Source organism: Carcharodon carcharias, chromosome 5 (genome assembly GCF_017639515.1).
Source record: "Carcharodon carcharias isolate sCarCar2 chromosome 5, sCarCar2.pri, whole genome shotgun sequence".
In the NCBI taxonomy this organism is placed as follows: domain Eukaryota; kingdom Metazoa; phylum Chordata; class Chondrichthyes; order Lamniformes; family Lamnidae; genus Carcharodon; species Carcharodon carcharias.
The window spans coordinates 168,510,242-168,525,824 of NC_054471.1; the positions used below are offsets into that span (position 1 = coordinate 168,510,242).

The 15,583-nt window shown below is 43.4% G+C and overlaps 1 protein-coding gene across 6 annotated transcripts in view; it reads left to right on the top strand.

The window, feature by feature from the left end:
• mboat2b (membrane bound O-acyltransferase domain containing 2b) overlaps positions 1 to 15,583 on the top strand; it is a 169,437-nt gene that overhangs the window by 114,100 nt on the left and 39,754 nt on the right. For all 6 annotated transcript variants that reach the window (XM_041187537.1, XM_041187538.1, XM_041187539.1 and 3 more), the window contains 2 exons: positions 5,549 to 5,603; positions 13,965 to 14,148. In XM_041187537.1, coding sequence (XP_041043471.1) covers positions 5,549 to 5,603; positions 13,965 to 14,148 — 239 coding nt within the window. The remainder of the gene's footprint in view (positions 1 to 5,548; positions 5,604 to 13,964; positions 14,149 to 15,583) is intronic.

Here is a 15,583-nt window from a genome sequence, read left to right on the forward strand (position 1 = left end):
TACATGCCTGGCTAACCTGCTGTCTTCCATCCTACAAATTTGTGGTAATTCAAAATTCTGCCTGCATCTTAACTCCAAGACTCATCCACCCATGTGCTTGCTGGCCTCCACTGGACCTTGGTCTAACAACACCTCAGTTTTATGATCAGCATCTTCCATGGCCTTGCTGCTCCCCACCTCTGTAACTTCTTTTGTACAAGTCATTGAGATCTCTGCAGTGCTTCAATTCTAGTATCTTGTTGCAGTGATAGAAATCAGGGAAGCACATTGTTGGCCATGCTTTTAGGTGCCTTGACACTGAGCTCTAAACTCCTCTGCCTATTTACACCTCTCCCCTCCTTTTAAGGTGCTCCTTAAAACCAAACTCTTGACCAAGCTTTTAGTCATCTTTCCTGATAAACTCCTGCTGTGGTTATTTATTTTTTATTGATGACACACTTGTTAAGTGTCTTTGAATGTTTTGCTATGTTAAAAGGGCTAAATAAATGCAAGTTGTTGTTTTTCATTGTTGTATACATGTAAATCTGCCTTTGTCCTGCTGCCAGTGGCAAAATGTTCAGCTGCTTCTTCCCTACTTTCTGGAACTCCCTCCCTAAACCATTATTTTTCCTCTTCACTTTTCTCTCTACCTTGAAGAACCTTTTTCAATCTATTTTTGAATGAAGTTTTTTTTATCATCCCTCGGTGAATCGGTGTGTCATTTCTTTGGCTTCTGCACATTGCCTTTGGGATTTTAGAAAATGGGTACATTGCAGCCATGTTCACTTCTGACATTCTGACAGTTTTTAGTAGGAATTGCTAGGAAATTAAATGCAAGATTAATCTCCCATATTGTTTGAGGTGTTAGGAAGGACTGGTGAACTGTAGTTTTTAACATTTAAGGGGTTGTGTTACATAATTTGTGAGAATGAAGAAGCAAAACTTACAAAATTATGATTAGCACTAATGCCCATGTTGAGACAATTTCCAAATTCATCCTCTTATTCTGCCATAATTCTTTTCCTAGTTTTTAATTATTTCAGTAACTGTGTAATTGGAGGCAAGCACTTGCATTTTGACTAATCATTCATAAAATCTAATTATTTCAGAAAACTTCATTTATACTAGCTGTAAGGTTTTTGCATATAAATAAGTGTTTTAAAACCAAACAGACCTTTTTTGGATGGGGTTATTTAAACCTGTATTCCATCTGGCATACATCCATTATACTTCAGGCAACTGCTCCATTCCCCTTATGTTCTATTTTCTATGTGTCTGCTTCACTCTCATGCCTATGCTTTGTCCCAGGTGGTTTGTGAGCACTAACATAAGAAATTGTCTAGTTATTACAGGAGTTTGTCCCAGATGATGAAGTCCTTTTTCTTGTGTTGCAAACAGAAAGGGGGTTAATTTAAATGGCACTAAGTTTTCCTCCCATCACCTGTCCATAAACAGAAAGGTGTTTTTGATTTGCTTCCCCCTTTTATAAGTGGTGGTGTATTTCCAAACCCCTCAGTTTTGGTGTGATCCAATTTATATTAGTAACCCCACAACAAACTCATGATAGAATGAATGCAAAGGGTTAGTTTATTTGCGTAAACTCCGAACGCAGGAGGAGGGTTGCAATGTTGCCTCTTTTACATTCGTACAGTAAAAGAGGGAAAAAAGATTTACAAAATAGTTTCATGTGGGTTCCAGAGTCCAGAATCAAAATTGGGTGAGGTATTCTTTCACTGAGGTCAGTGAGCTGCAAACCAGTGCTAGATAATTCACTTTTCCAGTGGCATTGATTTCACAGGATGAGAGGGACATGTAGAGATGGATCAGTCTTGTAGGCGATGGTACAGACTTTCCAGCAGAAGATTGTAGATGGGGCCAGGTGTCCAACCTGGGCCAGAGCTCCTTATCTATGAGACTACTAGTTAAATGATAAATCCCACCGCTTTGTAGTTCATCAAGGCAATATTATTAGTTCCACCAGCTAGAGGTCCATGCTGCATACTGTCTTTGACAAGGACTGTGTTTCCCTTGCCTGGGTTCCTAAGACTGAAAAATGTCTCAGCCAGTAAGAATGGGAAGGAAGGTTGTGGGGCCCTTTGTTGTAGCAGATGAGATGAGCAGACACCTGTTGGCCAGCCTGGGTTATGAAATGCAGGTGGCCTTTGTATAGCACTGTTTGAATTTTGTCTGTGGAGCCCATGGTGGGGTGGAGTTTTCTCCCCAAAAGTCAATGATTCCCACTGAGTCTTCCAGTTGCCATTAACACTCTGGTGCCCTGCCAGACAGTTTATTGTTCATTCCCTAGCTTAATTTGTGAGCAGCAAGAAACTATTTGACAACTGCACCCAAGGATGCTATTTCCAGAAAAAGCTTTTGCTCTTTTCTGTTCTCCTCCCCGACCCACAGCATGGCAGCAAATCTTAGGACTTCAAGGGCTTTTTAGCCCCATCCAACTGTGTACTTTTTTCCTTTATTCTTTCATGGGATGCAGGTGTTGCTGACAATACCAGTATTTGTTTCCCATCCCTAATTGCCCTTTAACCGAGTGGCTTGCTAGACCATTTCATAGGGCAGGTAGGAGACAACTACTTAGCTGTGGGCCTGGAGTCCAGGTAAGAATGGCAAATTTCCTTCCCTAAAGGACACGAGTGATCGGGTGGGTTTATATAACAATCGATGATCATTTCATGGCACCATTACTGAAACCAGCTTTTCATTCCAGTGTTATTAACTGAATTTTAAATAACACCAGCTGCCATGGTGGGATTTGAACCTCTATCCCCAAAGCATTAGCCTGGGCCTCTGGATTACTAAATCTAGTGACATTGTCACTACACCACCATCTTCCCCTAATACTTAGAGCAGTTATAGCATCCTACTGCTGTACTTGACAAGTTAAAACATTGTAGTGTATAATTATTTTCAAGCGCCAGTTAGAAACTGAAAAATTAACTTTTTCCAGGTTTCATTGAGTAGGTAATAATGCTGTTCATCACTCTTCTGCAGAATGATTGCTCGAAGTGAATTTTTTTTCTTTTGATCCTCCTTCTCCCCACCCTCACCACAAGTATAATGATGAAGAGTGACACTAAGATTCTAAACAATGGCCTGGCATTTCCTGGAAAATTTTGATGCAACTTGGACATAAGATCAGGGCAGCTGTGTGTTATTCCACGGGAATTCGCACATAGTGATTGACACCAGTTTTATACCAACATGTCATTACACACTAATTTCCTCAACCATTTATGTTGCTTCCACGTTGTTTGACAAAACATTTGACCAATTTAATGTCGCACCCGAACCACTGTCATCTAAGGGCAAAAATACAGAGAACCTAAGTTCCCTGCATTTATGTCACTTCTGAACAGGTGTAAATGAATTCCCTGAATCTCACCTGCACCAGGACCCAAAATTTCTGGTATTTTGCAGCAAATAATTATTATATCCGCCTTTTATTTTGCTATCCTGCCTAATGCCCGTGCTGTGTTTTCTATATCTTTTTCATTTTGTTTTTCTATGGCATCAAAATCTGAATATTACTGCAAGGAGAGACATGGTGCTGAAGCTTTTTGTCTTTCACTCATCAGGACAAACGCAAGAAAGCCAAATTTCAAACAATGACAATTTATACTTCAGGTGGAAAGGGCGCTGATTGGTTGGCAAGTCGACTCTGACTAGCCGAGGTGTTGCCATGGAGAAAGCAACGGGGAACTGTAGGCTCACCAAGCTCCTGGGTAATTCAAAAAAATGCAAAAGACATGAGTCTGTACTTGCAAAATCCAAAACAAAATGTTTCCTGTTGAATGTGATTCCGGATTGGGCAGCACCTACTGATGCATGCTGAATGTGCTAATAGCTGTACTACCAACCAATTAAAGATAATCTCTCAAACTCATAATGTGGCTCATTTACACTTGCCAGGAGCAACATACATTCATATGCAGGGACCTAAATTCTGCAAATGAAAGAAATATTTTCCAGCCTTGCAACTTTTATAAATTATCTGGGAGCTTAGGGAGTTTATATTTTCTTGTTGCTTTCACCATGGCAACGCCTTGGCCAATCAATCGGTGCCCTTTTCTCCTGTAGTATAAATTGTGATCATTTGAAATTTGGCATTCTTGCATTTGTCTTCATGAGTGCAAGACAAAAAGCTTAGCAACCTGACTCCCTTTTCAGTATTAGAATCTGTTGGCTTTTTAAAAAAAAAAGCCTTGCACTGTTGAGTTTTCTTAATGTAGTGGGTGGCTGCTATTTTGGTGAAGGGGTTAAAATAATGTCTAAGTATATACTGTGCTAATAAGATGCACCTGTTTGAAAGTCTGATTTTTTAGCATGCAGTTTTGGTATTATTGATTCCCAAAATTTGAACTTGCCAGGTGCTACTGCTACAGACATCTGCACGTTTAGCATTCAAGGGTTGATTGAACACACAGCCGACACTTCATTTCAAGACCTCACCTGGAACCTTGGAATCTCTTGAGCATCTACAGAAGCCATTGAAAGCTGTTACTGTAGAATTTTCACTAATTTTATCAGAGCAATCCAGGTGAAATTGGCTGAGCCATTGTAAAAGATTGTGGAAATTTAAACATTAGTAATGTCAAGTTTCATACATAAAATTTCCACTAACTCCGTCACTTATTTAAATAATCATCTTTATCAAAACCACAAAACTTGCCACAACCCTAGATTGAAATAGTGAGATGTGAGAGTTTCTACTAATTGAGGATGGTCTTCAAATTGCGCATGTTTTCATAGGCAAATAAGTGCTGGTAGGGACATTTTAGAAGTTTCTGTATGTTTTAAAATAAAAATTTAATTACTAAGATATTGACTACTCCATATCAATGAAACCAGTAACTAGATCAGCATTTTTAAAGTCATTTTCAGTGACTTAAATCTGGTTACTCACTGATGGACTAGACCAGACATGCTTAAAAATGATTCAACCGTGTTAATAAAATTGCACTGGATTACCACTCTTAAATATAACAAGTACTTCTTTCATGCATAGAAGGAAAATCTATTTAGCAGCGCAGTTGTGCTGGTTTATGGAAGATTTGTGATTATGCAAATTAATTTTAGCAGAAATTTGAACTGTAACCTTTATCAGTCCAAATTGTACCCAATTTCTTGGTCACACCCAAATTGAAAACTCTGCTTTTTGTGTCTAAATTATGGTATGATGGCTTCAAATTTTAATTGTCATAATATTAATATGATAGAGGGACTTAAGAAGCTGGGTGACAACGTTCTGTGCTTTCCTTGGGCCCCAAGATGCTGATTTTAGTTTGTTTTAAATTAGTTTTCATGTTCTTGAATATGCCAATACTATTTGCAGGAATTTGGCTGCAAGTTCTTGTCAGTAAGTCAGTTTAGAAGTTGGTGTAATAGTGTCATTTCTGTGTAGGCACAATCTGGGAAATTCTGGTTGTGTGTGCTTGTACTACTTTAATGTATCAGAGCTGTTAAGTCATGGAATGTTTTTGTCTGTGGTAGTGATACTGTGACATTTAATGTGCACAAGTATTTTTTCTTTAATTTACATCTATGCTTATTTCAGGTATGGCACAAAAAGAAGAGCATCTGACCCCAGTACAAAAATCCTTAGCTATTCGGTAAGTAGCTAGAGAACTAATTTTGAAATAACACCAGGCTTGGGCAGCCATTGTTGACTTAATTTTCAAATACGTGAGATTCCTTATCCTAGAATAATTATTGTGTATTGCAACATAAACTTTTGCAAAACCTGTTGCATAAGCTATATCTGGCCATTATTTTCTCTTGTGGCACGATGAATCAACAATGATTCGTGTGAAAACAATGCAGGGAAAGAAGAAAAGCTCTGGTATCATGGCCTTATCAGGCCTAGGCCAACTGGCCATGTTTGCTTAAGCCTCCTTAAAGCCTCTTTCCAGCCTTTGAAATTTAGATTTGATCAGTCACATAGGGGGCTTTAAATTGAGTTCACTGCTGTACCATTGCAGCTGTCCTAGTCAAGAAAAAATAGAGTTGAGTCACTTGGGGAGAACTTGCAGTTGGAGACAAGTTTATGGTGTGTGTACATTTAAGTATGTTACGTGGAGTTCTGTTTCACTGCATCATAATACATATAAGTAAGCTTGCATCACTGTAAGCATAATACACACTTTTAGAGCAGTGTTAAGATATTGCTACAGTGCTTATCTCTTCTGTTTTTTTTCTTTCTTCTCTCATTCCTCCCATTCATGCAACCAACAAAAGCTTTGGGACTTGTTTTCTGTCTGTTCACTGAAATTGCACTTGTGCTGTCTTCAGAAGCTTCAGAAGATCAGGTGGCAGGACAAAATACCAGACAGACGTGCTGACCTGACTTGGAATGCCAAGCATCCACACCATATTCAGATGGCCACAACTGAGTTGGGCTGGTCATGTAGCTAGAATGCCTGACACGCACTGACCAAAGCAAATTTTCAATGAAGAGCTCAAGTCTGGGGTGTGCTCTCATGGTGGTTAAAGGAAATCTTACAAGGACACTCTGAAGGCTTCACTTGAGAGTTTTAATATCGACTTTGAGCCCTGGGATAAGTTCAAGATTGCTGCACCTGAGGGGAAAAAACAGTGCATCCTCCTTCAAAAGCAAGTGTATATCAGAGACACAGGAAACCCAAACCAGCAACTCATCTGTCTGCAGTATGCTGTTCTATTTTCAGCCAAAATCAGCCATAGCAATCACCTACGTACTCACCGGAACCCTACCAAACACCCCAGATAATGAATATGGTCATCTTTGCTTCGAAGGATGAGCAAGAGCCTGAGCGGACAATATGGTGCAATTGGTTTTACGACGGTGTGAAACCAGTTCGCCATCATCCACTCAGCATGCCCATGACAGGCCACGTTTGCAACCATCCGACATCAGGAACCTCGTTGTCATACATTGGCATATTGTTATCAGGCCAGCCTGCCAGAATCCTCCCACCCCCTTGCTGAATTGTCCATCCACATCAGTGGGAAAGCATGTTGAAGTGTTTCATAACAGTACACAAGCAACATGCACTTGGCAGCCTGCACTTCGAGGGAAACTCGGAGGTGAGTACACAGTAATGTTGTGCAGCGCTCACCAGGGTTGCCTGTTAGACTACAAGCTTGAGGGGCACTGGGGGTTGGGCTTAAGGGCAGTCCTGCCAATGAAGCAACTTGGCGGGGTTGCCAAGGGCCTGCCATTGAATATAGCGTGCTAGCATTAGGGGTGGGGGATAGTGTGGGTGAGGGAAGTGGCCACACATTAGGGAAACCTATATAAAGTGACCATTCCTCTGCAACTGAGACAGTTCAGGTGTGGCCACATTGGTATGATTGGAGTTGGGCTTCTAGTTTATCTGCCCACTCAAGCAATGTAGTGACATCAAAGTGTGACCAAGTGCTCCAAAGCACCCCCCCAACCCCACTCCCAGCACAGACTGCAAAGTTGTTAGCATTTTAGTGGACTGCAGAACAGTTGGATGACTACGCGTTGTACAATCTCCTTGCTAAAGCTGGCCATGGAGCAGTCACTGCTGGAGGTGCTCACAGCCCCTTGCAATGTCAGCATCCTGGTTTGGACCGTCTCCCCTGTGGTTCAAGCAAACAGTGCAGCTTTGCAGCATGGGTTAGGAGAATGCCTTATCTGAGAACACAGCATGCACTCCAATGGGCAAAGCTGCAACCAATCGGTCAGGTGGAGTGGGGCAGAGGTGGATGGGGTTTCAGGCAGCCACGCAGCGCACTAATCTCTGGCCATCCAAGTGGTGGCCAGCACACTCTGGGAATCATTAAGGGGCCTTCACACTTAACCAGGACAGGTTTTCAGTACGCCCATATTAACCACATCTCTCTTTCATCCGGCAGGAGGAGCACATCAGGATCATGGAGCCTGGTGAACCAGCTGGATGTCTGATGGCCTACAGAGAGCGAAGACGACAGAGGAGAGTGACTGAGGCTCCTGGCTGCTCAGAGGTAGGAGCAGCAACCTCCTGAAGAAGGTGTGGCTGGGGCTCCTCACATGCTACCCAAGAGCCACAGTGAGCCGTCGCAGGCCGCCTGTCATTCCTGCAGATGACCGAGAACCAGTGTCACCGGAGACTGCGTGTTCCTAGTGAACGGGTCGGTTACATCTGCAGGATTTGGCACCACATGGACATGGAAGGGCATTCATTGCCAGTGGCTGTGAAGCGGTGCTCAATTTCTATGCCAGTGGCTACTTTCAGGGCTCCACAGGTGAACTCTTGTGGGATATCACAAGCCTCCACCCACAAATGCATCCATGAGATCATGGATGCCATCTTTGTGCATTTCACCCTGGACCAGGACAGCCAGGTGCAAAAGCGACTTGATTTGTCCAGATCTCGGGATTCCCACAGGTTCAGGGTGTGATCGGCTGCACTTGCGGTGCTCAGATCTTGGTTGCAACACGCGTACTACATCAACCGTAAGGCTTCCATTTCACAATATGCAGTTGGTGTGCGGCCATCAGAAACACATCCTGCAGGTTGTGCACAGTTTCCAGGGCGTGTACATGATGTCTACATTCTCGGTCAGTCACAAATCCCTATGGTCTTCCAGGGTCCACAGAGGCTGCAGCGCTGGCTCCTCGGGGACATGGGCTACCTGCAGAGGCTGTGGCTGATGATGCCTGTGCGGTGACCTGAGACTGCAGCAGAGCAACAGTATCATGAGGCTCATGCTGCAGCTTGCAACTTGGTGGAGCAGACCATTGGGATGCTGAAAGTGAGGTTCTGGTACCTGGACTGACCTGGAGCCCTGCAATATAGTCCACAGAGGGTGTCACGCATCATCATCGTCTGCTGTGCCCTTTACAATCTGGCGCTGCAATGGGAAGATGAGTTGGCTGAGGAGGAGATAGAGGAGCTGGAGTTCTCCTCCAATGAGGAGGATGCCGACAGGGATGAGGGTGAGGAGGCCCTCAGAGGAGACGATGACAGGGAATAGGTCCTCGCACTGGCTAGACGAGGCAGGTGCACTCAGGCCCTCATAGTGGCTAGATTTGTGGAGGATGATGACGGCATAAAGTGAGGTGACCCTATAGCTCCTCACATCGCATCTGTAAACTCCAGTCTGGCTTATGGCAGCGCACACATCCTCTGTGATAATGCTCCTGTCATGGAGATGCAATAGATGCCTTAATAGCTGATCGATTGCAGGAAGATGATGACAACATGCAGTGAGGACACTCCTTGGATCTTCACTTAGCCTCTGAGAATATCTGACTCCTGTTTGGCCGGAGACAGCTTGCTTGCTTGCGCTCTGTGATCTGGGTCATATCATAGAGACGCAGCCATGAAACTTCAGAAGCATCTGATCCTTTGTCTGCCTTCAGCACCTGGGCTCTTCAGGAGCACAGCATCACTGGTCACATGCTGAAGAGATGGGGACCAGCACCTTCTTTTAAAAGGTGCTGAGAGCACACACAAAGAATGAGAACACTCTGGCACCTGCCCACTACATTCTAGCAGCAGTGACGAGCACCGCCGAGGTGCAGGCATCAGTAATGTTTCCAGGGAATGAGAGGCCAGACAATCACTTTGGCCCTGGACTGAGACACCTGCCTTTATCTTGTGCAGAAAGGTTTCACATCTGAGTGACAAGAACACCACTCATCAGAACAAAGAGCCATAGGCAGGGAGACAATCGTAGGAGTTTATTGACAATAATGAACAGTACGTACAAGTGATTAACACCCGTGGCCAGGCTGTGCAACTAATTCTCTCTTTCCTAACCCTGCCGCTAAGTGTTGTTGCTCCCCGGACAGCCACAGCGGAGGTGGAGGCAGCCTGCTGACTGTGACATCCTGTCTGTGATGATCTTGGCAGGTGTCCTCTGGAGGGCCAAGACTTGGAGGGCCCCGGCCTGCTTTCGGGGTCCTGCTAGGTGGCAGTGGCATCCTCCTTGGCCTGTGGAGCTGGAGCTGCTGAGGTCACAGGAAGAGGGGTCGGATGTGCTGATCACATTCGGAGTCACCTGGATGAACGGGCCTGGAATGTGTGCCTGCTGATCCTCCTCCCCTATGGGTGCCCGGGGAATCTAGGCTGACTCCTTGAGGTGATAGCGCCTCAGGCAGTTCAATCTCCAGCTACCTAGGGGTAATTGGAGATCGAACTGCCTGACACCCCTCTTGCATACGCACTGTTAGAGGCCAACTATGGCTTCAGTGGTGGGAGTTTAGCTCGCGCAGCAGTGCAGGAGCAAAGTCCTGGACCAAGGTCTCTATGGTGGCTGCCATCCTACTAGCCTTTAGCTCAGTGCGTTGGCATACTGGCGCTATCACCTCTGTGAAGGCAGACTGGCTCCTCCGTACCTTGCAATCTGAGGAGTGCAGCAGACATCTGCTCCGGATGTTCCCAAGCTTGCCTTTGCAGCTCCAGCAACTGTGACATGACCAAGTCCAGAGGCTTGTCATCTGACTTGGACACAGCAAATTTCTGTCCTCCAAGTGCCGGACGCCAGGGAGGTCCCTACCACCGCCTGCTGTGAATTAGACGGTGCAATGTGCTTACCAGATTGTTATCCTGAGGCTATTCTAAAGTCAGGTCCCACTGAGGTGTGTGTCTGTGTGCTGGTGGAAGGTGTGGTTGAGCGATGTGACGGGACTTCAACGGGGCTGCCTCCAGATTCCTCTTTGGAGGTTTCTTCAGGGCTTGATTGGAGGCCCTGGATCATGGAATTCATCAGCTGTTTCCCATATGTGTCTCCAGAAGTAAGAGGAGATAATTAGTGCGTGGCAGTGGCCTGTGAAACAGGACACATTACTCACAGCATGGTTGTCTGACATATGCTGCACTGCTGGACCCTCACTTGGTTAAGCACCGCCGACCTCTCCGTCAGCACAAGAACAGTCCAGATCCTAGCCAGATGGCTCTGTTTTCAAAGCTCATGAGGACCTTTGATTTCGGGCACTCTGCCACCAGTCAGCGACCTCTCCCTCTTGTGTGCCAGCTTGTCCTGCGTGAATAGAGATGGAGAAAGTGTACACTGGATGCCAGCCAGGCCAGATGATAAGTATGTCTTGCCTTTGTGGGTGCTGAGTGGTCCCATAGATGGGATGAGGACAATGATGGTGCGTGTGTGAGTGTGAACGGTGATGCCCCTTAAACTGGCAGTGAGTGAGATCACTGTGGTTGTGTGATGGGGTTGATTTGAAAATGATGAGAAGAGTGACTTACACGAACAGAACGAGGAGATCATTCATATAAATATAAAAACAAAAATAAAAACAAAAAAACTGCGGATGCTGGAAATCCAAAACAAAAACAAAAACAGAATTACCTGGAAAACCTCAGCAGGTCTAGCAGCATCGGCGGAGAAGAAAAGAGTTGACGTTTCGAGTCCTCATGACCCTTCGACAGAACTTGAGTTCGAGTCCAAGAAAGAGTTGAAATATAAGCTGGTTTAAGGTGTGTGTGTGGGGGGCAGAGAGAGAGAGAGGTGGAGGGGGGCGTTGTGGTTGTAGGGACAAACAAGCAGTGATAGAAGCAGATCATCAAAAGATGTCAACAACAATGGTACAAAAGAACACATAGGTGTTAAAGTTAAAGTTGGTGATATTATCTAAACGAATGTGCTAATTAAGAATGGATGGTAGGGCACTCAAGGTATAGCTCTAGTGGGGGTGTTTTTTTTTAAAAATAATGGAAATAGGTGGGAAAAGGAAACTCTTTATAATTTATTGGAAAAAAAAAAGGAAGGGGGAAACAGAAAGGGGGTGGGGATGGGGGAGGGAGCTCACGACCTAAAGTTGTTGAATTCAATATTCAGTCCGGAAGGCTGTAAAGTCCCTAGTCGGAAGATGAGGTGTTGTTCCTCCAGTTTGCGTTGGGCTTCACTGGAACAATGCAGCAAGCCAAGGACAGACATGTGGGCAAGAGAGCAGGGTGGAGTGTTAAAATGGCAAGCGACAGGGAGGTTTGGGTCATTCTTGCGGACAGACCGCAGGTGTTCTGCAAAGCGGTCGCCCAGTTTATGTTTGGTCTCTCCAATGTAGAGGAGATCATTCATCCTCTTGCGGCACTGGCTGGATGTCCTCTTCTGAAAGATGTTGGTACTGACCACCGCTGCCACCACCACCCAAACTGGGTTAGTGCTGTTGCTGCCCATCCTGTGGCCAGTGTGGGGATAGAGGACATCCCGCTGGGCCTCCACGGCATCCAAAAGGCGCTCGAGGAATGTGTCACTGAACCTCGGGCTGCAGTCTCCTTTAGTTTCAGGGCCATGTCTTCCGTGCAGCAGTGGTGGTCTGGAAACACTGAGATGTGTGCTTGCAGCTGGACTTTAAACATGGCGCCCGGCATGATGTAGCAGCAGGGTGATGGTCGGGCGGGTGAGTGAAAGCCTGCTCATTATGGAAATGTCGTGTTTCCCTGGTGCGCATAAATAATGTGGCGGGTTTGGGATGAGACGGTGTGAAGACCTGCTACTGCACTTAGTGCAAATCTGGGAAAATTGCGCCCTCAGTCTTCAAACTTAATTTCAAGTTTGGTCATTCTGTGAATCTGCATCAGTTTGTCAATTTTTAATGTTGAGAGTTTAAAAATTCAAGATTGGCATGTGCTCCAATATTGGTTACAGTTTCCTTGAAATTGAATTGGTTTCAAGCTTGAGGATCATGAATTTTTCATGAAAAGGAGCAACAGGTGGCTCTGTGTCTCAGCCCTTGTTTCGAGTTCTGATTTTTCCTGTTTGAATTTCAGTAGTCAGCATAATGGAAAAAAATTGTTTTCACTGATGCTCTTTTACTAGTAGATAACAATTGAGAAACTGATGAGTCTCCAATGATTCAAGATTACAGTTTTCAAAATGGACAGGGTGGGGGTGGTGCTGTTGGGGAAAGAAACAAGAAGAAATGGGAAATAAGATGCTGTAAACAAACTGTCATACAAAGGAGAAAAGCCTGGTGCATTATTTATTAAGGGATATGATTCTTAAGAGTAGGAAAGGGAACTGGTAGATTTGGATTGCGTCTGAGTTTTGAGTTTGATTTTATAAGAAAGGAATGCCTGAGAGGCCCTGGGGAAGAATGAGTTGGTCCACAGTTTGTACAACCAGTCCTAATATCAACGCAGGAAGTCAGTAAAGTATGTTGGTTTTTAATTCCAAGACAAAATACCTAGCTTCAAACATAGCCCTGAAATCCCATTGGTTTTCATATGAGCTACCAAGTAATGGCTATAGAGGGAAGAGAGGTGGTCGCTGTGGAAAGTTTTGAAATGAGTACTTAAAATTTTACTTACATTAGGTAGAATAAGTTTGGAGTAGTATGCCTGAGAATTTAATAATTTTGTGTGTGGTAGAATTGACAATGTTAGACCTCTGGTAATTTTGTTGAATGTTAATATTTGCAGTGTGGGCTGTCCATTTCCCTTTCTTCCCCTTGCCCCGCTTTCCATTGACTGAGATATCAAGCAATAGCAAACTATAGTAAACTCTACTGGAAGAAGATTAAAATAATCCCCAATTATATCTTTAATTTTTTTTAAATCAGGAGAAATTTTAATTAAACTTTTACGACTTACTGCTTTAATCTCCTCAGTTTGTAGGTGCTGATACCATTTGCTTGTTTTGAAAACCCAAAATGCAAAGTTTCAGACCAAAGTCTATCTGCACTAATTGCTATACCTCAATGTGATGTGCAGAAGAAATAGGAGGTTGGAGTTGAAATTAGTCATGAAAATTTCTGAAATTTTTAGAAATACAAAGGTGCAAATCTTGTACCTTTTAAACATTTTTCACTAAGATTCTCAACAGTCGGTTGTTTTGAACCTTTTTACTCAGCGTGCTTCTTTCCACCCACTTGTTTTTATTTTAAGTTTTTTTTATATATAATCCACAGCTTCATGAAAATATTAGGTCTCTTTACTCGCATTGTTAAAGGTATTGTGTAAGGATAATTAGGGGTGTGCTCACTGCAATTAAATTCTTTTTTCCTCCTGTGATTTGAATTTCAGAACCATGCCAAGTCTATTGGAATATTTAAGCTACAACTGTAACTTCATGGGTATCTTAGCAGGGCCGTTATATACGTACAAAGATTATATGGCTTTCATTGAAGGCAGGACATTACACATGAAATGTGCTGAAGTAAATGGAAAAGGAAATGGACAATGTGGAAAAAGTGAACCTTCACCTGTGGTAAGTTTTTAAATGGTACTCTTGTTTTATCTTAAACTTTCACTCTCTTGTAAAACAGCAAACTGGTAAATTTAGTTGACATTTTAGAAGGTCTGTTTTGAATCACATGATTTAATTTGCTGCAAGCTAATTCTTCTTTCAGTATCCTTTAGACACAGTAGTGTAGCTTATCTAGTTGTAGGGAAACCACATGCTAAACAAGCATGCAAATATGTTACAAAATTGCCGATATTGTTCCACACTGCAATCAATAAAGCTTTAAGATTTCTTTCAGTACTCAATTTGTTTTGCCCCCCTCCCCCCTCTATTTTTCTTTGGTAATGTTAGTGTGCACCCCCGACCCATTCCCAGAAGTTTGGGTCAAATTCCTCAGCCCCTCAGCTGGGAACCTGATTGGTTCAGATTGAAGATTCCACCACAAATGACTTAATTCGAAACTTAGACTGTTAGACATTTCAGTTTGAGGCCATTTGAACAGCCAGCTGATTGGCCCTCTTCTTCAACCCCCCAAGAACTAAGGAGAATTACTTTTGGTTCGTTGTTAGATAACTGACAAAATCATGCTTGAACCTTTAAGTGGAGGAAAATTCAAGGTTACCTTAATGGGGAAAAAAATCTTTTCATGTACCTTGTCAGATTGATTTATTTTGGATCACAAAAGTGACTGGAATAGCATGAAACTCTGTGCTGCTGTGTGGAGTAGTTTTATTATATCTGTTTATATAGTTGTCCCCTTTGCCAGGAAGAATAGAAAAATAGGAAACTATCTAAATGGAAAGAGATTGTAGAACTCCTGAGTTACAGAGGGATCTGGGTGTCCTGGTACATGAATCTCAAAAAAAGTAAGTGATTAGGAAGGCAAATGGAATGCTGGCATTAATTGCAAAGGGAATGGAGTATAAAAGTAGGGAGGTTTTACTGCAGCTGTACGGGACTTTGGTGAGACCACATCTGGAGTACTGCTCTCCTTAGTTGAAAAAGGATATAATTGTGTTAGAGCAGCTCAGAAAAAGTTCACCTGACTCATTCCTGGAATGAATGTGCTTATCTTACGAAGAAAGATTCAACAGATTGGGTCTTCACCCATTGGAGTTGCAAAGAATGAGAGGCAATCTTATTGAAATATATAAGATCCTGAAGGGACTTGATAGAGTGGATAAAGATAGCATGTTTCCTTTTGTGGGGAGACTAGAACTAGGGAACACAGTTTAAGAATAAGAAGCTTCCCTTTTAAGATGAAGATGAGAATTTTTTTTTCCCAGAGGGTCATTAGTCTTTCCTAGAAAGCACTGGAGGCTGGGTCATTCATTTTATTCAAGGCTGTGTTGGTTAGATTTTTGATAGATGAGGGAGCCGAGGGTTATGGGGGGTGCGGTATGTGGCAGACAGGAAGATGGAATTGAGACTACAATCAGATCAGCCATGATCTTATCAG